The 23,372-nt window shown below is 43.4% G+C and overlaps 2 protein-coding genes across 2 annotated transcripts in view; one reads left to right on the top strand and one right to left on the bottom strand.

The window, feature by feature from the left end:
• Positions 1–779: 779 nt before the first annotated feature.
• The window catches only part of T265_14270 (hypothetical protein), a gene marked incomplete at both ends in the record, with an annotated part of 55,375 nt that continues 32,782 nt past the window's right edge, over positions 780–23,372 (bottom strand). The window contains 8 exons of the mRNA XM_009172875.1: positions 780–1,141; positions 4,726–4,889; positions 9,605–9,641; positions 12,625–12,783; positions 14,011–14,489; positions 14,982–15,109; positions 17,279–17,589; positions 21,873–22,037. Of these exons, the coding sequence (XP_009171139.1) occupies positions 1,068–1,141; positions 4,726–4,889; positions 9,605–9,641; positions 12,625–12,783; positions 14,011–14,489; positions 14,982–15,109; positions 17,279–17,589; positions 21,873–22,037 (1,517 nt within the window). The remainder of the gene's footprint in view (positions 1,142–4,725; positions 4,890–9,604; positions 9,642–12,624; positions 12,784–14,010; positions 14,490–14,981; positions 15,110–17,278; positions 17,590–21,872; positions 22,038–23,372) is intronic.
• T265_07356 (hypothetical protein) overlaps positions 3,877–23,372 on the top strand; it is a gene marked incomplete at both ends in the record, with an annotated part of 129,403 nt that continues 109,907 nt past the window's right edge. Inside the window, one exon of the mRNA XM_009172855.1 lies at positions 3,877–3,961. Within this exon, the coding sequence (XP_009171119.1) occupies positions 3,877–3,961 (85 nt within the window). The remainder of the gene's footprint in view (positions 3,962–23,372) is intronic.

The raw sequence follows: 23,372 nt of genomic DNA, 5'->3' as shown, positions 1-23,372 counted from the left end.
TGATTAGCTGGAGCTAACAGACTTTAATTTCGTTCTGCCCAGGTTCATTTACAGTTTCAATCTCGCTTGATTTCTCGACTTTCCGTGTCTGTTGTGCGGCGGCAACATCGTCATGCGCCCACGTCCAGTTTATCTGAACGTTATGGAAGTTGTGTTGGTTGCTCGTTTCTTCGTTTAGGTTCACTAAAAGTTGGCAGATTTGTCCCGAAAAAACGGAACATTTTAATAGGGATAAGCAATGTCGGTAACGTTTGGTTCTTGCGCGAAACAGCGTTACGAAGCGTTCCCCCGAGGTCTTCGAGGGTTGGCACGCGGGTTTTTACTTGATCTACTGTTCTTTTCACTTGATACTGACAGCCAGTGGGTGGAAAAAGTGGCACGAGTTCTAAAATAAAGACTTGTCGACGGCGCCTTGGGGTTTGTGGCTCGATAAAGGAAGATGGTTTACTGATGGCTGCAACAAATGGTTACACGCCGATTTCAATGCCGTCCATACCGTCAACTGTGTTTAGTATTCAGCGAACGTTATGCTGTCCGTGGTGATGAGTAATTAGGCGACTGCGGTTCAATGCGTGTTAACTAGTTGCGTAGGTGGCATGTCAATTCTATGAAATTGGGACAATTCACGATTTACTGGGGTCTAATGCAGCACTACATGCATTCAGCAGGCTGGCAGCAATACCCAGCGTTTGTCCTCTTCAGGACAAGCAACTTCGGAAGATTCCCAGGACCACAGCGCTGCAAGGAACCAAAGAGCTTATAACTACTTGTATTTGCACAAGCCCTCTTACAGATCCGTCAAAGTATGGATATGTTCATGGGTGTAAAGGAATGGGTAACAATCAAAGAAGGCTTGCTATCACATTTTGTTGGATCGATATGCGTTGAATGTGCGTAGAACATGCTGGAGCCATCACGTCCAGGAGTGCACAGTGTCTCAGTCGACCTGTGGCTCTCGGGTGCAGTCATGGGTCCAAAAACGAAATCTTGAAAATAACCTGAGCTCTAAGTGCGGTAGTGCTGGTGGTAATCACTGGTACATCGAAAAATCCTAGGTCGCCAGATCACTATTTTCCTTGTTCCTGTTTCCCACAGACGAGCTCGTGCTTACCGTGTTCAATTTTGAACAACAGTTCGGAATCTGCCAATGGGAGGAAAAATGAAAAGGGTTAGTGTAATAAATACGTGGGATTATGGAGTACCGGTGTCTTGTACCATCGTAATAATGTGATTTAAGCTACGTAGTTGTTTTCAGTCAGTTGGAAAATGTTTGCGACTTGTCAGAAAGTCATCGTTTCTGAAGGATTTGGTAAACACTGCGTGGGTTTATCTGTAGGCAACAATTCGCTTTCGACGCGACCGGACGGAACTTTTATCACAGGCAAAATGCCGACCAGCAGTAAATCCACCGGTTGCTTAGGAACCTCTGAAGTGAATCCAAGTAGTTTTTTGAGCCAGTGTGGATTAGAATGGTGGACGAAGGGGTTAAATGCAGCCCCCGTATTCGCTGTGCTGTATTCAGTCCGTCATCCAGGAATTTTTTCAATTTTGGACTGATATCACTGTTCGAGACAATGTTCGTGAACGTTTGTTGGCAGAAGCGTTAGTTACTATCTGTTTCAGGCAAATATTCTTGTTGAAACCGCTTATCTGGACAACGAATATCCGAAGTTTTAACTGCAAAATTTCCTGGTGTTCTGCACTTGACGTGCAACATGCCATCAGATCCACAGATTGAAGGGAATATCTGCCATTCTCATTGAGATAATGGAAGATTGGACAGCCCCACTAATCAAAACTTGAACTTCGCGGTGGGAACATCGGACACCTTTTCCTCTCGAAACTGCTTCTGCGTGAGCTTCCAAGTTTCCTGCACCATTGGATGATAATGTTGCAGAGCTCAGAAGACTAGAAATTTTTTGAACTGAGTTCCAACTGATGGTTTTTTTCTCGGGTTCTTTGTACGGAAGTTCTCTTTCGAGATTACATGCGTGAAGTTTGATCCCCGGGGGCCAAATACCATTGGGGGAGGCCTGGTGTGCTTCAGTTGTGCTCGAGCACGATTGGTCAGAAAGGTTTCTTTAAATGCATGGTCAGGTTATTTGGCGTCCGTGTTTTAGGTTTCTACATATGTTTCATTTAACCGTACTGGCTATTCGTTCGCTAGAGCGTTACGCGGCCAGTGGTTCACTCTGCATATTCCAGTAAGGGGCGAGGTGGCTCAAATGGTCAAGATCTAACTGTTGCCATGATCTATACAGATTGGAACCTTTCTCAAGGGGTAGTCATGCTGAGATGACCCAAGGAGAGCGACCAGACAGTACAGCGAGCCCATGTACTGCGGACATTCGTATTACAAGTCCTTTCAGCATAGGATTGGTAGTGTGTTCTTTCCTCCAGGCGATCCTCATTTCATAACTGTGGAATCAAGGATGAGACCTTTCCTTGTGAATGGACGTTCCAGAAAAGACCGGCCTTGAAAAGTGCACACCCCGGTCACTGCTGACCATGACGGGTGACACTTCATTCAATATGTCGGAGAGGAAGGGATCCTCATTAATAGCTCAATGTAACTCCAAGCTCACTTACTGTGCGTGACAGCATGAAGTATCAGGCATCTATGCCTTACTCCTTCGCTGACCAGGCCGTTCCTCTTCAGTCAAGTTCACCAGGTTATTGAGTTTCTGGTCCCGGTTAAGGTTCTCTAAAACCCTACTAAACTCCGCGGTTAAGAGAGAGTTAACCATTAGTGGGAGGACTCGACCATATTTCCCCCATCGCCTTATGGGCCAGACTTCCGGGTAAATAGCCTGGGCAGCCAGGTATTACCATTCTCTTTTTGGGCTCTGCATTGCCGATTCCTTTTTTCTTTCGCCCTTCAACTGAGCTTTCCTGATCCATTATCTCAACTCTTGTCCATTGGCTTAAACCAAAATAACCTCGTAATGAATTCGAATCACCTGGACCACGCTGCGGCTCCCTTTGTCGGAACTTTGTCGTACTGAACAACGGGACTCCGGTTCACGCTTGCTTCAAACAGCTCTTACTGGTGCTAGAAGAACTATACCAACGATCCTTCAGAAGTGAAGAATCCAAAGGATGACTGCTGGTGGACAGCTGACATCTGGGGCGTGAAGGCTTTCGAAATGGGAAACAACCGCACCCTATTTCGACTAATCCAAACAAGTGCGAAAATAGAGAAACCATTCTAGAAAAGACTGGATCGTTAGTTCATTCACAGAAACGTCTCGCAGGATAGGCTGAACACTGGAGAAAATTCCACCTGGTTTCCGTCTGGGAGACCCACATGAACCTGACTGGAGTCAAAACAACAGTTCTCTGTCAGCAACATAAATCCTTCGCGAAATTTCTGTAAAATATTTAGAACGAAGGTAGATCACGGGAAGATGGGAATACCTAATTCATATTCTCATTCTTCAATTATAGTGCAGCAAAATAATGCAAAGACTAGCGTGGTATCAGTCTAGTAGACCCAACTTCATAGGTGCTGTTCGGTGTTATCCTATGCAGGTTGATCGATCTTCAGGAGAGTCATTTTCGTAGGAATCAAGCTGGCCTAGCATACGTCGACCATGCCTTCACTTTGTGGTATTTGCTTGAACTGCATCTTGCCTTCCAAACGACAATAGTCGTTTGTTGACCTAGAGGCTGCTTTCCGCTCTGTCGATGGTGAAGAACTGTGTGTTTGGTGCTGAAAGGTGCTGAATGGTGTCAGGTAAGGCTACCGCCATCGTTACCGATATGCTACCAGCGTTTTTACTCGCTTTGGGGGTCGAGATCTTCCCCGGGTGCCTGTTCAAAGACAGCATGATGGAGATAGCTCTCATTAGAAAGAAACTACTTTAAACGAAGTAAATGATTCTGCTGCACCTCACATCTGCGTCGTTTAAACTGCTTCTGCAAGAGTGGGTGGGATCAAACCCAAACCTCATGCTTGCAGGTAAGCTGATTGAGGTAGAGGATAATTTCATCTATCCGACCTGCAAAATAGGTCCCGGTGAACTCGTGGAAGACTAAACCACCCGTCGTATCCCAAACATCTATGGCGCCAATATGTCGCTATTGTGGCTCTCGACTGTACATGTCTGCGGTGAGGTCTACCCTGTTTTATTGATAGGAGACATGTCTATTTCTCAGATCTTCGAAGACCCCGTGTTTGAGTACCAGTTTTTCGAAGCATCCCGTGGTTCTGGTGCGATCACTAACGCTCAAGTGCGCCAAATGATCTTCAGAAAAATGCGCATACGATAGATTAATCTGTCACGCTCTGTACGCTAGACCTTGTGCTTTGTATGTCAGGGGACTAATGTTCTCTTATTCTGCTTATTCTCACCAGGTGAAATGGCAGGATCTGGAAACACCTTGTTATGTAGATTGTCTTATAGCTGGCTGGCTGATATTGCTATTTAAGACTTATTGTAAAATATTCACTCATATTACTTAGTGTTGCAGCAGTGTACTGAAAATAATGAACTTAAGCATTTATGCAGCAACACAATGATGAGCAAACGTGGGCGCTACGTGCGTGGAACAAGGAGAAATAGAAAGACAGTCAACATTGCAGAGGTTCCGGTCCAGAGACCGATAACCTCCGCCCTCTAATCAGATCCCTTCAGTTGAGAGGTACTGGTTTCGGCTTTTCAGTTGGCTCTCCTACTCACGGCTATCAATAATTCTGTTCTAATTCTAGTTCCTGAGACTTACTATGTAGGTAGTGTGCCAGAGTTTGGTCGTCCGCATCCAATGCAATATTCCTGGGTCGCTTTCCATTCGCATCGCGACTAGTCGGGCAGGCACCAGCCTCCACTAGAATCCGGCAAATTTTGCGTCGCCGATAGGCTGCCGCTTTGTGGAGCGCAGTTTGATTTCTGTAAAGCAGTAATTTTTTGATGAACGCATGAGATTTGTAACAGTATCCAGATCTCTCCTCAAAATACATATCACATCTAAGGAAACTACCTCGCTGTTGTTAATTGGGAGAGGACAGTCCCTCTCTATCAACCGTACGAGCGACTGATGTGGTATTTACCTCAAATTCTGATAATAGCAATGGTACATTGAAGCCAGTGCATTTCTTAATAGCACATGCAACTCAACAGACACCCTACTAAGACCAGATTTAACACAGGAAAACCATCATCATGGTAAAAGTGAAGAAAAAAGGGGGAATTGTAGCCGTTCTGCATGCAGATAGCAATGGATAGTCTTGTGAAATGTAAGCAGTGGGCTGAGGCAGACAATTTCCAGCAAATGGCTGAATTATAGGGTGCCGGGGAGACCACACAGCAACTGAGCCCACACATGCGGAAAAATGGACCGAACTGGTTCTCCAACTTTTCTTCGATCTAAATGGAACCTGAGTTGTGGTCACATAGAACGGTCACACTCGACGGTATAATCGATGAAAGTGATTTATATTTCCAACTTTGTGGTTTTTGGCCGGCAATTCTACCATAGTGGATACCAAAGTCCGGACCTCAGTGATCACGACTCCCACTTTAGTGTCATTTTCGTGAAGTGTACCAAGTGGAAGTCAATAAACTAACGGATAGAAATGAAAGTTTACAAGGGACAGCCATCCCGTTGTCACGAAAAGTTGTTGGAAGGTCTTAGCACCCATTAGACGATTGATACTTGAGTTGTTACACTGAAGGTACTGCCACAACTATCATACCAGGAGCCCTTATTGTGATACTATTTCTCCAACTACGTTCAACCGAATATTTCCACGGTGTATGAAGGTAGTCGGCTGTGCAGTACTACATGGGCAAAAACATAAACAACTCGTCGCCAATGAATGGGTTAAAGACGATACGGCGACGATCTTAACGCGAAAGCAGAGCGACAACAAAGAGGGTGTAAAGGAATATTATAATGGTTATAACGGTTATAGTGGGAGGGACAGAAGTGTTTACTACAGCCCAAGAATGCAATACCAGTGCAACATTACTGGAGAGGAAAACTGAAGGGAAACTTAACTAAAAGGAGCGATAGTATGCAAAATGCAGAGCGATAGAAGGCGCGGAAGCGGTTAACCAGATATGTTTGACTGAAGCCAGAAGTAGGACAAGTGAGGAATGGATTTATTGGGCTCAGGAATCAAATAATAAACAAGCGCACGACGATTCGGCTGCGGTGGTGCAGCGGCCTGACCGAGCTTAGATCCGATTACTGGCTGCCGCTGCTATGTACCCAACTGATCCCAGTCAAGTAATGGGCACGAAACCAAAAGTACACACAGTTATTTGAATGCGTAATTCCTTGACAGTCTACGGTCCTGGGCCACGCCCGACCACCATGCAGCGGCCGTGGGTAAACAGATTCAAGGCGCTGAGGTCAAATACTGGACAACTTACTGGAACAGCCTACCTAAGTCGGTAGACGACATCTATGTGCAACCCCAATGCAGTTCAGAGGAGACCGATTGGGCACCTTGCTAAAAACAGGCTACTCATGAGTAGTTGAGAAAAAACGTTTTATCGATTCCGAGGAACCAGCATTAAAGGTGTAGCGAAGATTTACCCGGACTTGAAAGATGGCTTATTTGTATCTGATGTTCTAAACCTTCCGATAAAATATGTTCACCAAAGTTAGTGCCTGGCACAGGATACAATTGTGCAGTCGCATGATAAATGATTTCAGGTGTATAGCATCGGGAATTGAAACTCGAGTTGTCGCTCCGTTGCACTGTGACGTGAGGATCTACATTGATCGAGGGGTGCAAATATCCTTCAGAATCAGAATTCGGGACATTTATTAGATAAGATCAAGTAGATTGAACAGGTTCAAAGTATCATGCGGTTCTTAGAGGGTGTATTTTTCTGGCATATTCTGACAGGTGCTTGCGATAAAATCATTGTCTAAGGAACAAATTCATGAACTATCAGGAGATGAAGCTATCTATTTTACAATCGAATGCTGAATTCTCAACCTGGTAGTGGCCGGGAAGAAACCTAATCCCGAACCAGATTAGAGATGCATGTGTGAACAAGTAAAAACTTTGGTTATGAATGCGTAATTAAAGAAAACCGTGCGCCGACAAGTAGCGTAGATTGGACATAGCCATCCGCTGAAGGGTGGTACGGAATGGCCGACATATGCCAACAAATATGAACACACATACAAACATAATCTGGTCACATGAGAATGAGTGGACGTAGCCGATTGCTACATCCATCCTTACAGAAAGATACTGGTTCGTAATAAGATTTCTCGGCGGATCAGTGGGTGAATCATATTCGAATGTTCGGTCCCACGGACCACAGGCAGACTTTATACTTTATATAATTTTCTTGAGTGGTTCGCATGCATTCAACAGAGCATCAGTTTGAAGACAACATTCTCTGTAAACGCTTCCGTTCAGTATGGGCTAACAAGCGTGTTCGTTTGTTTATTCCAGGCCGAACTACATAGAAAACTTTTTCTTGGCTGTAGGGTGCAACAAGTAGGAATAAAATTCGTTCGAATGTGGGAAACGAGACGATATTTTGCTCCAAGACGTTGATTTAAGTTGTCATTATTTTTCTATATCAACCTCTGGCTGAACTGGATAGTCGGGTATCCGGTACTATTCTGCCAGTGAGCATCGGTTTGTAGTTGTCAAAAATGTGAAGGTGACCAGAGTAAAAGACGTATTTACGACGCTTCCCTTTTCCGCCGAGTTTCTACAGAGCCCGCTGAAACGTTTCTGCAACCGTTGTATTTATCCATTTGACTGAGGACGATGGTACACCGTATTTGATACAAAGCCAATTGGGGAAGCTCATAAAATTATGATGAAGTAAACTGAGGGCCATTATCACTGCCTAGTATTTCTGGGGCGGCCAACTCGAAAAAGTTTGTCGCGGCTGAAATTATTCCCTGGGGATGTTTCAAACCGTTTAAAATAGACAAAAACAAGTAAAACCTAACCAATTCGGCTAGCGGGCCCCATAGGCTTTGTGAAGGTGGCCAGGGCCATAGTTCACAATTTAGAGAAAGCTTTGAAGCCAGGGTGCCCAGACTCAGACAGTAGGAAGATTGGGGTTATAAACCAGACTTTGTTTCGAAAGACCAACCACAAGGTCTTGGTGGTTAACGTAAGACTATTAAAGTTGACAATTTTTAGGAGCAGTTGGCCACACTTTACAAACCGCAACCTGGAGGACCAGTAGAGACCTCTGTGATCAACTAGTATGAGAGTCTGTGTGACATCAAGCGCACACTCCTCACTATGGCTCAATCAGTTATGGAGGTACACAGGTCTACACACCACGGTAAGGTTCATTCTCTTTGTATCAAGTATGGTTATGGAAAGGACTGTCCACAGTACCAATGTGCAATGGGTAGATGTTGTGGGCGTGTGAGACAGTCACGACCGTTGCAAGTCGCAACAAAATAATCTCTTGCTCGATCGGCCGATGCCACCCAATTGAAATGTGGAGTATTTTGTAGCACCTATGAGTCGCTACTCATCTGCATTGAAGCCCTAGACTGGAAGTTCTGTGACAGCGTAAAACCTCACAAGTAGACGGGTCCCGAAATGTGCTTCATCTGAAGATGTCTATACTGCCACGCCGTGAACAATCCGAAGGATGTACCTGCTAACCGATTAGTTTGTAAACGTTCGCACAACCGATTAATTTTATCCGCATGTGAACATATCTCTGGTTGACTGCCTTGAAATTTTCAAACGGCTATACATAATGTTGAATGCGGAAATCATTTTGCCAAAAAATGGCTGCAGCCTAGTCTTCCAGGCGGAAGTTGCTCGAATTCCGTGGTAAGAGGTAATGGCAGCAGTCAGCATATTCTGCAGCGCTGAGCGTCGGCATTAGCGGGTGTGCTTGAGTGGGTTCGTCTAAGTATGTGGCATTGACACGACACCAAGTGCCTTATGCAAGACCATTACATAGATCAGTTTAGACCAGTAAATTACAGAGGCAAATGATTCCTCCAGTCGAGGTTGAGAGATGTGTAGAGCGCCTGTTTGCGAATAGCTACGAACTCTTCTGCGCTGGCCTGCTGATTTGCCTGGCTTGTAGCATTCCCGTACCAGTATTTATGCAACCATAAGTTAGGTCACCTTCTTTTGGCTGCTATCGTTTATAGCACTATAGTTCTAACAGTTGGATAGAAAACCAAAACCTTACTGGACGACACCCACGTGCGTGAACAAGCGATAACGGCTGGCACAACATTCAACATGCAAACAAAACAGTGCGACGACCAACACCCTGGTGTGGGACAGTGAACAGAAGTCAGCAAAATAAACGCACACAGTATTATACTGTTTGGACATATCTAACCATTACATTATCCGCTCCGAGGAAATCCTATAATATGGTGGGGGAGCTCACTGTGGACTATCCCGGGAAGTGACCCGTATTCTGGGAAGTTCTGTACATAGTTACCACAAAACCGTCCTTCCCACCCCGTAAAAAATTGTGTCAAAATAATCCTGAAATAACATTTACAGTGGACTAACATAACACTGGTGACCCTGGCACAACAACGCAGTTGGACCGTTGGCTAAATAGCATAACACAAACAACAACAGTGTATGAAGGTCTATATTGAACTACGTGGTCAATTTAAAACTCACTTTTCATATTCCCTCATTTCTAGTAGCTCGGGAGGCGCTGTAAAAGAATGAAACGTTCGGATATGGATGCAAGATGAGATGTGTTAATTGCTGACAAGGCTTAGGAATTCCGGACCTAAATCGACTCAGATCTTGTTAGACGAATTGAGCAGCGTGAGGCGTATAAAGTCAAAATACAACGTACTGGCATAAGGTGTTATAAACGTTTTAGCTGTTGTAGATACTCATCGACCCGAAATTTGATCTTTAAGATACTTATTGACATCTTATTTCACTACACTGTGCTTTGATTTTGAAGGTTCCATAGGATATCTGGTAGTGTTAAAAAATTGATATTTTTCCGCGTCACCTTGTTCGTTGTAGACTGCTGAATGTGATGCGTTTAGACAACCGATTTAGTATAAACTGGATGGACAGTCTATTATACTATATTTCAAATATTTTTGGCTGCCATCCGGGCATGTCTATCAAAAGCAAGACAAAAGTACGAATGTTCTGTTAGCCCGATAACTGAGTAATCACAGTGCCTCTTCATCAGCAAGAAATTCCTTTATCTTAGCGGTACCAGTAATTTGGGAGGTGCACTAGAAATCATATATTCTGGACGATAGACATGCTTTTTAGCGCGAAAGAAAATGTGGTCCGTGCTACTTCAGCATGATAGTATTTGGACTATGGCATAATCTTGACCTTCAAGACTCTTCCAGACCTTAAACGGCCAACCTAATCGGTCGGAAGCTAAAACCGGTCGGAGAAGTAGGCGTTCTTGAGAATGGAGTTTTTTCTTTGCACTTCTGTTGCCAAAGTCAGCGGCGAGATGGCTGAGCAAACTCCATCCATCGTTCAGTTTGTGTTTGGATTATAAAAGGATCAGGTAGCTAAAAGGATTAGGTATGAGCAAACAGCAAATGAAAACATGTATCAAACAGCGGAATAACATAAATCTTCACATCGTCGTATGATCAATGGTGTACGTTGTTCCTCAGCATTATCTTTGTATCGGGGAATAGCGAGCAACGTTGGCTGTTTTTGAGTCGAAACACCCATAAGTGGAAAGCAACAATTTCAATCCGGTAGAAGAAGGATGGAAAATTCGTCTTCTCAACCTTGCTAACACACACTGGGTGGTAGTGTAGACATATTTTTAACAATTTTACAGATTAGCGATGTATCTAGTGGTTTTGTCTGAGTTCCATCCCTTACGTCTAGTCTTTATCGAAGTTCTATTCTCATACCTGTTCCTCGACTTGCCATAAAATGACCGAAAAGGCTTGTTATTATTTTATTCTGTTATTTATGCACGGGCCGTTGCAATGATACACGAAACATCAACACAAACGTCATCTTGTGAATTATTTGGGAACCCGAATAACTGAGACAATAAGCTTCGATAACCTGGCACCTACGGGGGACACTTCGCTTAACCTTAACTTGTAGTAACTCGATTCGTTTTCGCACGCACAGTACGCGAGGGAGGTGTGAAGAACGCTAGTAAGGACACCATGGGCAGATGATAAATCAGTGGCTAGGGGCGTCATCTTCAAGCCGAACTCACGAACTATTGGACATGAAGTGGAAATCAACAAATCCTTACCAAGTAACTCTGCAATGTCAGATTCCAGGCCCCCCAATTTTGCCTTACAGTGCGCACTGATTTGATCAGAGAACCCTTAACAGATAACACTTTTCTGAAATCGACTGCGAACGTAGCCTAACTACGCCGGTAGTGTGCGTGCACTTTGGGGGAAAATGCTCCAACAAACGCACCATTCTGATGTAACTGTCTTTCTTGTGGGGTGGAGTTCAACACACTGATCATCCCTTTATGCGGCTCCAGGACGAGCAACACTTTGTACGCTCTAGAATTTTTGTGCTGTTGGAATTTTGATTAGAGGTGATAGCCGACAAATGAACACTGCCGGCCTCCACTATATTTGTCGAAGATATTCCGTCCCAGGCAGTGTGATGGTTGAACTCAGATGTCCTTGTGCGGATTGGAGTCAGGCCTGTGAACAGGCTAATCCAGTGTCTTACTGAAACCATACACTTTGCACCACATTTAGCAGCAGATATCCGAATTCACACGGAATGAAAGGCTGCCATGAACACTTATTGACAACCTAAGTTGAAAATGAGTACTTTTTAAAACATACTTAAAGTTTGCTGTTCATGTAAGAAGTAAGCTTGACAAAGAACTCAGAAACTATAACTACCTGATGAGCCTTAAGGAAAGCAAGGTAAAGTGGTAGGATGTTCAGAATTTTTATTGACTTTAGAAGAAGTAATTGAAACAACTTATTCGGGTTCCGATGCATAAAAAGATTGTTTGTTTTTCTCTTAGAATCCTTAAATGCGTTTTTGCATTTTCAAAAGTTACACCCCAAGTCATCACAAAAACAATTCCGTAACTTTGTTGAATCGATACAAAGTTCTATCTTGTGTTATGCTGGTAGTATGTGGGTATATCGTGAGCATCAAAACCAAATGCCGTTCGTCACTAAAGCCTCAACACCTGGATCACTGAAACAGTCATCATGCGATTGAAAGCGGGAGAAATGTAGCAGTGGGCCATGTATTTCGAATGCAATCCATTCGTGTGTTTTGGAACCGGTGTTATCTCGAAGGATCACCACACACACACCCACACACCTGTTTTCCTCCATTTACGGAGAAATGGAGGGACCCTATCCGTTGATGATGCCTTATCCACACTCTCAAGGATTTAGGATAAAGCTTTGTGTACATTGACACATTGTGATGAAATCCGAATTAGACAGGTATAAAAACAGAGATTATTTCGAGATAAGCTAGGTGACCGGTATTCAGGGCGTTCATTTCTAAAATAGTTGAGAGAAGCAAGAACCCAGTGGGTTATTCAATCCTCATGCATGAGTACCGTTAAAACGGAAGTTAAACTGGGACTTCGGATAAAGCCAACTTAGTGCTCCATTGTCGAGTTGGATAGTGAATGATTGGTCAGTTTTCTCAAAGCCTGTTCCATGATATTGTTCGTGACTCACCTTGTTTGACTAACAATCTGACTGCAGCTTCACAGCCGAACTTCGCAGCCAGGTGCAATGCAGATCGCCCCCTGTAGTCCACTGCCAGTGGATTCGCTCCAACGTCGAGAACAGCCTCGATGTTCGTGGAGACGCCTTTCCGCGCTGCGCTCAAAAAAGCTTCATGGGACGGATGAGGAGGATAGCAAGTTTGCCAAGGAGAAGCAGATGTTAAATTAAAGGCTTGATCAAAAAAGGTTCCCTAAGACGACATAACCTGCGACCCAATCCCAACAATCAGTGATTAGTTCTCAATGTGAATTGGAGTACTTTCGAGCCGCATATGTGAGCCAGACAAATAAAGTCCACTGTACCAAAAACGCACTGGCGAAAGGTAAAATAGACGAAGAGTATCCTGCATATCAGTCCTAAAAGAATAATACTATGCTTACCACATGGCTCCTCACACTTTATGGCCACCTGCAATTTGACTGTAGATCTCACAGTCGTGCGGATGCGCTTGTTGCTGAGTAAATTCTCTGAGACGTGGCTAATGTTATGCAAGCAGTAGGAGGTTTCACTATATTCCTGCCAGAGCTGAATCTCTTATTCACTAATCCTGGCCCATGAATTGTTTGGCGTAAAGAATTAAGGGGATTGCCACTGGGAATATATTTTTTGTTCATACAATGCATAACACAACCAAGCATAATATTCAAATGTATAATTACTTGCTAGTTGAAGGCTCCAGTAAACGTAAGAACACCTTGGAAGTCCAAACATTGCAGCGTGTATTCTTCGGAACTCATCTTCGGCCACAAAAACTCGTGAGAGCTTTCGAGTACACCGAAGCTTAGGGTTTTCACTATACGGCCCTGGAGTCTCGATCTAAATATATGCATTCTTACATACATTCCACATACATTCTCACTGCGAGTGGGCGATACAGAGTTGAATTCCAGTCACAGATTTGGATGCAATTATGAATCAATCTTCCATATCTCTTTACTATATTGTTTCGGCAATCGGCACGAAGCGTAGAGTTGGTGGATTTATCACATGACCTTCCCGGTTACGATTATTCTAGTATGGATGCAGGGTCTTGTGTCTTCACTGAATGGCTTGCCACTTGCTACTACCATTACTTTTGAAAACCTTTGTTATACTCTAAGGAGGAGCAGCCTCCACCAGGTATGGCGACCATCCACATAGAGCAGACCAGGAGATAAGTGAACTTTTGGTTTCTTCTGAGGCTGCCCTGAAACATTTTCCTCTCTGGATGGCCCTTCTGAGACGTAGCCTCCTTTCGTCAGGATTTCCATTTTGAGGTTTACTGAAGTTTGTGTCATGAGAGCAACAAACAGGAACTCCTCAGATGAGGTGTGGATCACAAGTTGACTTGCTTACCTTTATCCAGACGTGTCTGAAACGACTGCCCTTCCAGGTTGGGCTTGCATTCTTTTCCAGAACGACGAGGGTGTTGTTTGCGGCGCGTTATTTTGTGTTCCATTCGAGTGGAATCTGTGGAGACAAGTTCAGTCACACAAGGCTGTCCACTTACAGAACTGATCAAGCTATCATTTCTGGGAGCTGGATTTGGTTTTTTTATGGATAATCGTCGGGACTCATCAGTCTGATAGGGAGTAATTTCATTACCAGGATTTTCGGAATCCTTTCCGTTCGTCAGGGGTTCTGTTATTATTGGCTCAGCTTCTGTGGTGATTAGCTGGTTTATCAATTCATCCACTGTGGTTTGCAGTTGGTCATCCACTTCGATTCCCGATTTCGCGTCAGGATTTTCGCCAGTTACAGAATTTTCTGGCTGACCATCACAAGCGATTAATGTGCTGTTCTGCAAAGGTTTCATTTTATCCGATGGGTTAGCGCTGTAAGTAACCAGGTAAAGGGAATCATTGGGATAACAAGAAAACCCCTCTAATACTCACAAGTTTAAATACAGCTTAGATCCTTCTAAATGAGCCTAGTGGGTAAAACGACCCGCAACCAAGTTTCCAGAGCACATGTTACATGTTTTATTCATATCAACAGAAAGAGGAATGACAAACGTCCAAGTATACTACGAGTTCGGATGAGTTCACGTGCAGCGCTCTTTAAATCTCGATCAACACAGAGCTCTGTTTGAAAGCAGGGGTGCAGCAAGCAATTCAACTGGTCACACCTTTAAAGAACCTCTAAGAAACTCGTAATAAGTCACGTTTGGGGTGAGAGGAAATCATCCATGTAGTGGTTTGGCTGCAGCAGTCGGCTTAAGAATGATGGGCACTATTCATACACACGTGACTAAAAACAAACCACGATTCTGTTTACACATACGACATTAAAGCATACAACGTGAAGCGATCGGATTCTTTACGTACCATGTCTGATCCTCAGTGTCAGCTATCTGCAAATGTTGCTCCAGCATCTCTTCCTTCACTTTGGTTTCTTGTGAAGACCGTTCCAAATCAACAGGCTCCTGGTGAACATCAGCAGTAGTTGTGCATAACTGTAAGAATAGAAGATAAAAGCAATCACACCAGTCAGGGCAATTTGCTGACCACTAGCGAACGGAAACAGCTGAAAAATCAAACACTGCATACTGAATTAGGGTACGAAGGCATAGCCTGCAACATAGCCCATTAGAGTCACGATAGAGTCGGTGGTTGCGTACCTCTGAATTTCTCATATTCGAAGTGGGCCTAGCTATAGAAGGAACTGGAGCAAAGTTCAGGAGTGTTTTAGGCATGAAAAAAGAACTGTTTTTTTCTTTGTAATGTACTACTCATAAGGTTGCTGAAAATCCATCGCCTGAGGACATCATAAACGAGAGATTCAACTGGGTTCCGGGTGAGTCTCTCGAAAGAACCAAATTAGTTTGCAAATGAGTGTAAATTCGCTAACTGTTTGTTTCAACTAAGAGTTTCCTAAACTCAAGGACGGGAAAATGATAGTGAGGCAGACGGGGCTTAATAACGAAGCATGCCAGAATAAGGTACAACAACTGATAGGTTTTCCTTGATAGGGCAAATTTCATGGGAACTCCTAAACTCCCAATATCTATATCGGTCCGCTTTGATCGCATCAGGAAGGCCTGGTCCCATAATCCAACCACTGAAGATTTCGAAATAAGTATCTATCGGGCAAAGAAGTTTGACTTTTCCTGGAGTTATTGTTCCTAACTTCCTGGATGAAGGAGGATTCAAATGATGATTGGTAATATTCATTTCAGGAACAAATCATCGTTATCGCCATGTAGCACGAGTGAAGAGTAATGTGTCACGTTTGCACAGTGTACTGTGATGCCGATGTATCGTACTAACTGAAACATGAGGCGGCATGATGCAGCACATTCAGTTGAAGAATATCATATACGGGAAATTTTCTTGATTCTTCTGTGAAAACAAAATAGGTATTCAGATGAGTGCAGTTCTCTAATTCCGTGCAATTCGCGTTCAAGTAGAGCATAAAGTTGAGAGAAACTCGGAGACTGCGCCTAGCTGAAAGGTGAAATCGGTCACGGTTTGTCCAACAGTTTTCAGCAACCCTATGTGTGTTGCGTTCATACGAGTAATAATTTGTTTGTGAAACGTGGCCACTCCAATTCGAAAATGACAAAGACCTCCTAACATTTGATCTTTGGTGTGCTGGTAGCAGAGCAGGAGTTGGTATGCTCAGATCAGAGTGTAAGGAACAAAGCTTATTAGGGTCAGATAGTCGGGACATATATTAGGCAGACATACCAATAGATGCCAGGGAAACAGCTGTTTTACATTCTCAACGACTGATGCGAGAACGTCCGCGGTGGGTGGGCCATAGTTGTATAATGGAAAATTGAAGCAAACGCAGTTAAGTTGGGTCACTGCGCCTTCCTGGCTTTGATGTTTGGGGATCTTGATCGTGTTTGAAGGCCGTGTAGGCGAGGACATGGAACCGGGATCCATGGACGGTTTACTCATGGAAAATTGAAGCAAACGCAGTTAAGTTGGGTCACTGCGCCTTCCTGGTTTTGATGTTTAGGGATCTTGATGGTGTTTGAAGGCCGTGTAGGCCAGGACAAGGAACCGAGACCCATGGACGGTGTACTGTTACTTCTTGAGCGGCATACTTATCTGAGGTTAGTCTCGTTTTTTCCTGCGCTTGTGTTGAATAAGGCTTTTGAAGTATTCTGTCTTGATCCCACTGATGGTGATTTTTCTTTACTGTGAACCTAAGGCATTTATTTAACTCCACGCTGTAGCCGATATAAAACTTTTTTTTACTTTAGGCCCCCAACTTTCCTCTCTTTCCGCTTTTTACTCGGACGTTCTGCTTCCACAAGGGTGTGGCACTTAGGCTGTTATAAACGTGCTTGTGTCGCGGATGAAGGTCATATTGTTACTTTTGATGATGCCTTCGATGGCGACGAGGACAATACTAACGATGATGACGGTGTATCTTCCTGAGGCTTTGTTATGTGGTGACCGGTATAGAATCGGAGGGCCGGCCTCGGTTTTACTTCTCACTGCTGCTGATATGGAGTAGTACACTGCGTATGAGAACAATATGGGGTTGGTAGGGGACAGACAGATCAAGCGAGTGGCTTCATTTGGTTGTTGGTCATACAAAATGAAATGAACCAAAATGCTTTTTGAAAAATACTGAGAATCTCATCTGTAAATCCAAGCGAATACTTCACCTTTCTCTCTTCAACTTGCTGGGTTTCCCCGGTTGGTAAACTAGTGTCTGCTAATTTCATCTGGGATATTTCTCCACCTTGTAAATTTCCTGGCGTTTCCAAAACACTGCGCTCACCAACTGGCTGCGTGTACTGTTTGTCCGCGGTGTGTACATCCGACGATATTTTCCCGCTTGGCGTCCGATCGATCAGTCGTGGCTCCAACCCGTCGTCGATAAGAAAGAGTTCTTCCATATTGCAAATGTCAAGGATAAAGTGAGCTGCCTCCCGTTTCGAATCGATCCGGAAAAATCTAGATGCGGCTGTGGTGGCTAGATAGTAAAACAGGGCGGAGACGAACTCTTAGGGATTGTAAAATTTTGTCCACGGATACCTACCGGCTTTCTCAAAAGGGAATTCCAAGCTATCTGCACAAGGAACGAAATTCTAAACTTAACGACAGTCGTTGGCGCTGTCGATTCCAAGCTTGCCGGATGTTTGTGCCCAGATGGATTTAGTCATTGTTCGGACGGAGACAGACTGTATATAACTGCTCGCGGACTATTTGTCGTTTGACTATAAAGGTTGCTATTATACCTGAAAACTTTTGTCTACTCTGCACGAACAACTAGATCGTGGGTCACAGGTTGTCCGGATGTTTCGAGCTAGTCTTCGACTATTAAGTTTTCCTAAGAGCAAAATGGTTCTCTTATGCACAGGTTTGTGGCATAAGACTGATACGTTCAGCACGATGTAGCACAATATCTAGTGGTAGATTGTGCCAGTATTCAGAATCGACTGTCACATTTCATGAGGTTTTCGTCGCTCATATTGTTTAGAATCCCGTTAAAGTAATCTGTCATAGAAATTGGCAAAATCTGAAACGACAGCCAAAAGGTGGACAGCATTGATGAGACAATAAAAGGTAGACGAGGTGACTATCTTATTCCTACTGAACTGAATAACGCAGAACACTTACATCAGGTGATCACCTATCATCTCATTGTCAAGGACACTCCAAGTATGTTAATTAAAACGTGTACGGAATACACATACTTTAGGCAAAACGTCAATGTGTTCCATTCAAAGCATACACTTAGTCGATATTTTCTAACAAATTTTTGATCATTTCAGCCTATGATTGGACCCTTAAACACGGGAGATTGGCATTTTCTGAGCGCATTTTAGATAGCTTCTCACCACTTGATTGGTCCTAAATCGATTAAGCATTGCTTATCCAAAAACCAGCACAATGCCCGTGGAAATAAGAAAGTCTTCCTATGAAGATAAACTAAGCTTATCTGGATTCGAAGATTAGGTGTAATGCATAGCGTATGTGTTTTATTGACGGAATACTACTCACAAGGTTGACGACATTAATATGCGAATAAATGTTTCGTAAAAGGCCAAACTTGAGTGGTACGACCGTACTCATTGTGGCTCACGCTTCTTACTAGAAACGGGTGTTGAAAGCCACTGTCTCTGAAACAAAACCTCCGAGATAACCATCAGCACAGGTAGGAGTAAGGTATGAACCGGGTGCAGATCAAGGCATCTGTGGGAGTTGAATATTTGAGCATGCGGTACACAAGCGCTATTGGAAAAACCCTGTTTTCTCAAATTTCCTGGACGCCCTAATTCCTAGGATAAGAACGTAGGTATAATGATGGAGGAATACAACAGCATACAGAACACCGAGTTTCAGCCGAGACCGTGTTAGGTGAATTTATTGCTAATGAAGTAGCCGACAGGTGTGGAATTCATTCAGAACTACGCTGAATGGATGGTCAAAGCAAAAGCCCGGTTAAAAAATGAAAAGAACTATGTAAGTTATACGGGGAACGTATATTCTAGATTTTTCTGCAATCACTTCACTATTATTTCAAGTTTGAATTTCCGCTAACCCTTCGTGCGCGGGCGGATATCGCTTGTGGACTCAAGAAGTTATCTATCAGATTAAACGAAGGCAGTGGGTGGGCCAACTGATAATCATGATGGTTTAAGCATCGACCATATTGCGATCAGGTAGGTCCTATTTATCAACACATTAACACTCTCTAACAGGCTTTAATCCAGCCGTCCTCACAGAAATGAGGGGAGTGAAAAAATTCACTTTTCTGACGCATTAAGTAGTCATCATCTTGACCAACATATTCGCGAACTGAGGTTCCCATATGCAAAGAAATGCAGAAGCATCACTACAAGTTTGACAGCTTTCTTTATTCCAGTATTCGTATTAGTAGTCCACGATAGTCATCCAAGTCAAATTTTTTCGTCCCTTAAGAACACCTCACTCGATTTCAAGTTTTAAGTAAAATGAGTATTGACCAGGTTCGTTCCATAACTCACCCGCGAAACTTTAGTTATCATCTAGGCGTAAACTAGACGTGACTAGTACTTTTCCAATTACCGCATGGTAGCGAGTCTGTCTTCCAGCTACAAGGAATATCCCTATGCCCCAGAAATCACCGAGATTTGCCTGATACCTCATGCTGCTATGAATCAATTGGAATTGGACATTTTAGAGTTTTCAGGTTCATTTGATTCATCAGTATACTGCGCGGGGATTGTCCATAATAAGCTGGAATTTTCTCAACATTTTGCCATCACATCCTGATGACCATTGTCACAGTGTTACATTCGCAGTGTTAGCAACTGACACAAAGATGTCTCATAGTGTCGCCTCAAAGTTTGCCTGTTCAAAACGAATGCTTCTCACAGTTTGTAAGTAACCGAGAAATGTCGATGTTTCATTTGGAGGCACTTTTTCTGAAAAGACAGAAACACTCTACATCTGCTACATTCTGGATATTAGTCATCATCACCCAAAGCTTCACTTATCTCTAGGAGGAAAACACTCAAGATACACACCAAATACGATATTATTCGGTCAAGAGTGGCTAATTAAGGCCTGTGATATTTCCCAACAAGCGCCATGCAAGTGTACCATGCCTGTCTTTCCGGTGTGGACGAAATTGCGATCAAACTATTTTCCAGTTGGTATGCCTTCAGAAGAGAATGTTTCATCCATCCTTTCAATTAGTTTCGTCAGAAAAAAAACTATTTGACGCAGTTATTGGAACCAAAAATCCAGTCGGTTTAGAAAGTGCCTCACTGCAATTTTTTTATTGACCGTTGGTAACATGAGCGGATTGACTATTAGTTGCCAATAAAACGTCGAAATTTGAAGAGTAAGTTGGTGCTAACAGGAGTCTCAACTGGATGCCAACTGAATCTCTAGTTGAAGTTTTTTTTCATTTGAATGTGCTGCAAAATGCCGTCTCCTATTTCATTCATTCGAGGGACTCAGGTGCTGCAAAATGCCGTCTCCTATTTCATTGGTATGATATTCGAGGGACTCATCTGGGATTCATTTGAGTCTCTCCTTAACACCAAACTAGTTTGTATTTGGGGGTTTGTCAGTCGCGTATTATTTGGGCTAAAATAGAGCATAAAGTTGACAGGAGCTTAGGGACTGAACCTAACTGATAAGTGCCGAGAAGACAAGAACCGCTGCTGGGCTGGCAAACTTATGTGTGGTGGTCGTGCACAACCACCGACCCAACCCTACGCTCCACTACGATACAGGAGCTTAGGGACTGAACCTAACTGATAAGTGCCGAGAAGACAAGAACCGCTGCTGGGCTGGCAAACTTATGTGTGGTGGTCGTGCCCAACCACCGACCCAACCCTAAGCTCCACTACGATCTCTAACAACACATTGATGATGTCACCTCGATTGGTGATGAAATGTTTGCAATCAAACTGCTCAGTTCAGCGAACAAACCAATGACAAACTATTCTACTTCAGCTACCAGCATTCTCCTCCATAGCAAACTTATGTGCATTGTGTTGTGCCGAGAAAATTAGGGTATTATTTTCTTACAAGTTAACTGTAGATCATATTTCAAAGTAAATTGTGTGGATATAAATTAGTAAAAATAATGCGATGACGGATTACGATGGTACTCAGTAGTGCCCCCTCGGAGGGACCTCCCCGAAGACAGGTTTTACACAGGGGTCGGATAACCATTGTAGTTGTAAAGATTACTGTTAAAAGATCAGCTCATGTCGACCGCTGGAGGTGTAATACAGTATGATTACTCGCGAATAGTCAGGGATTTTCTTCTAACTTATGTTCATCCTTGATGTGGATTTGACAATACTTCAACTATAAGCTCGGGAATTAGGCGGATATTATTAGGAAGGACGGTGAACAACACAGGCCTGTTGGTCTTTTTAAAAAAATCAAATGACTGAGAACCCTGCGAAATCTTAAAATCATGACTAGCGGGAGAAAGCCGGTACAAAATATTATTTAGAGGCTGGTTAGAATACAGAATACACAAATTATAAATCGAATCCGCTAAAGAATTGTCAGCGAACTGGCTTGGAGAACAAGCTACATCGAGATTTAAGTCTACGCCAGGAACATGTACATTTCGGTGCGTTAATTAACTGTGACACAACGTTTACCTGGGAAAATTCAATGTGAAATCTTTTTAAATGCGTTTGTTTCTCAGTTATGGGACACTAATTCAATGAGGAAAGGTTGCTGGTGCGACTTTCGGGCCAACGGTGATTGATGTCTGAAGCTGCCAGTGCCCATACTTACAATCAACGAATAACCACGAGTCGGACAACCGAAATCCTGGAGTCGATTCTTCCTTGTTTCCGGCGGACGCCTCTGCAGCACCAGAGCCGATTAGCTGTACGATCGATTTCCGGACTGACGAAAGGCTTTCCTGCGGGCTGACTGAGACACATCCGTAAAAGATGGCTGAACAAATTGAAGTTTGGGGGGGGGGAATAAAGGGAATGAACGATGTGACAGTCAAATGGATAATGTACATTCCTATTAGAAGTATAAACTTCCGGAACTCAGAGCTGATGTCAGCTTTGTGGACATTTGTGTCGTTCACATTGACTGGAACTTAAGCCAAACTCATCAATCCTAGTAGAATTAGTGGCAACACACCGGATACACTTCTCCAAAGATCACAATTTGAACGATAGCCTATAAAGCTCTTTGGGACTTTGCAAATCTGGGGCCAGCATTTGAATCAGCAGCTGTCAAACTTTGTGGATTATTAATCAAAGACACTTGAAGAAAATCCTACAACCCACACACCTGCATTTTTTCATTTGTGCAAACCCGTCACGGCCACATAACTAATCGATTTAAGTGAAAGATGACAAACTGTGTGGTGTCCGGTTTTGCGGGGCTTGTTGCATCCAAGATGTTCGAGTATGTCACAGTTAGCCAATTTGTTTATAATAATTGTGAAGGGAGCTGAGAGAAATGAGACGTCGCCAGATGGTGGTGAGTTGATGCTCGAACAAGATACCATTTCCGATTCTGAAGGATACTGGGGGCTGGTCATCAGGATCACCCATATTTTGATGGTAAGGGATTTGAGGCCAAATTCTCAATGTGAGGGGTACTGGGCGGTGTGTGTTAGTACGTGCGCACGGTGAAAACAACCATTCCTTCCTTGTTGCAAATATGCTTGTAAGACAACCTCATTGATTAGACACGATAGCCTATTGCTGTTACTGCGTTAACTAACAGGAGCTTTCATTCCCCGGGCACGTGCCTCTCGCGGCACTAATTTCGTATGTTTCACTCGATTGTGTGTGTGGGGGGGGGGGGGGGGGGGGGGAACTACGGACAGACCACGATGAAATTTCTTCTGCTTTTTCCATTGGTTCACAATGGAGGGGGTTACATTAAGGACGACAAAGCCTACTTTGGGAGAAGGCAAAGTTGTTCCCTCTCTGACTGACGAGTTCCCTTTGTGTTCACAAATGATTTACATAAGTCTCGAAATGTAACCGGTCGATCGCTTGTCTTTTCACCCACTAGTTGTCAAGATATTTATTTTTTAATGACATATATTATTGATGTTCCATAGTTTACACATGGTTCTTGAATTTTGTGATGTGCTGTGTGTGTTTATTCTCACTATGGCTAGTTGTCATTTAGCTCCACAATTGGTATTTGCGAGCCGTTTTAAAGAAAAATAACTTTTCTTAACGATCACAACTTAGACAAAGATCCCATGGTATCAGACCTTATCTATTTGAGGTTTTTACTGGCGCATCTTGCTAACAC

Source organism: Opisthorchis viverrini, assembly GCF_000715545.1.
Source record: "Opisthorchis viverrini unplaced genomic scaffold opera_v5_169, whole genome shotgun sequence".
Classification (NCBI taxonomy): domain Eukaryota; kingdom Metazoa; phylum Platyhelminthes; class Trematoda; order Opisthorchiida; family Opisthorchiidae; genus Opisthorchis; species Opisthorchis viverrini.
This window is presented reverse-complemented; position numbering and strand designations above follow the sequence as displayed.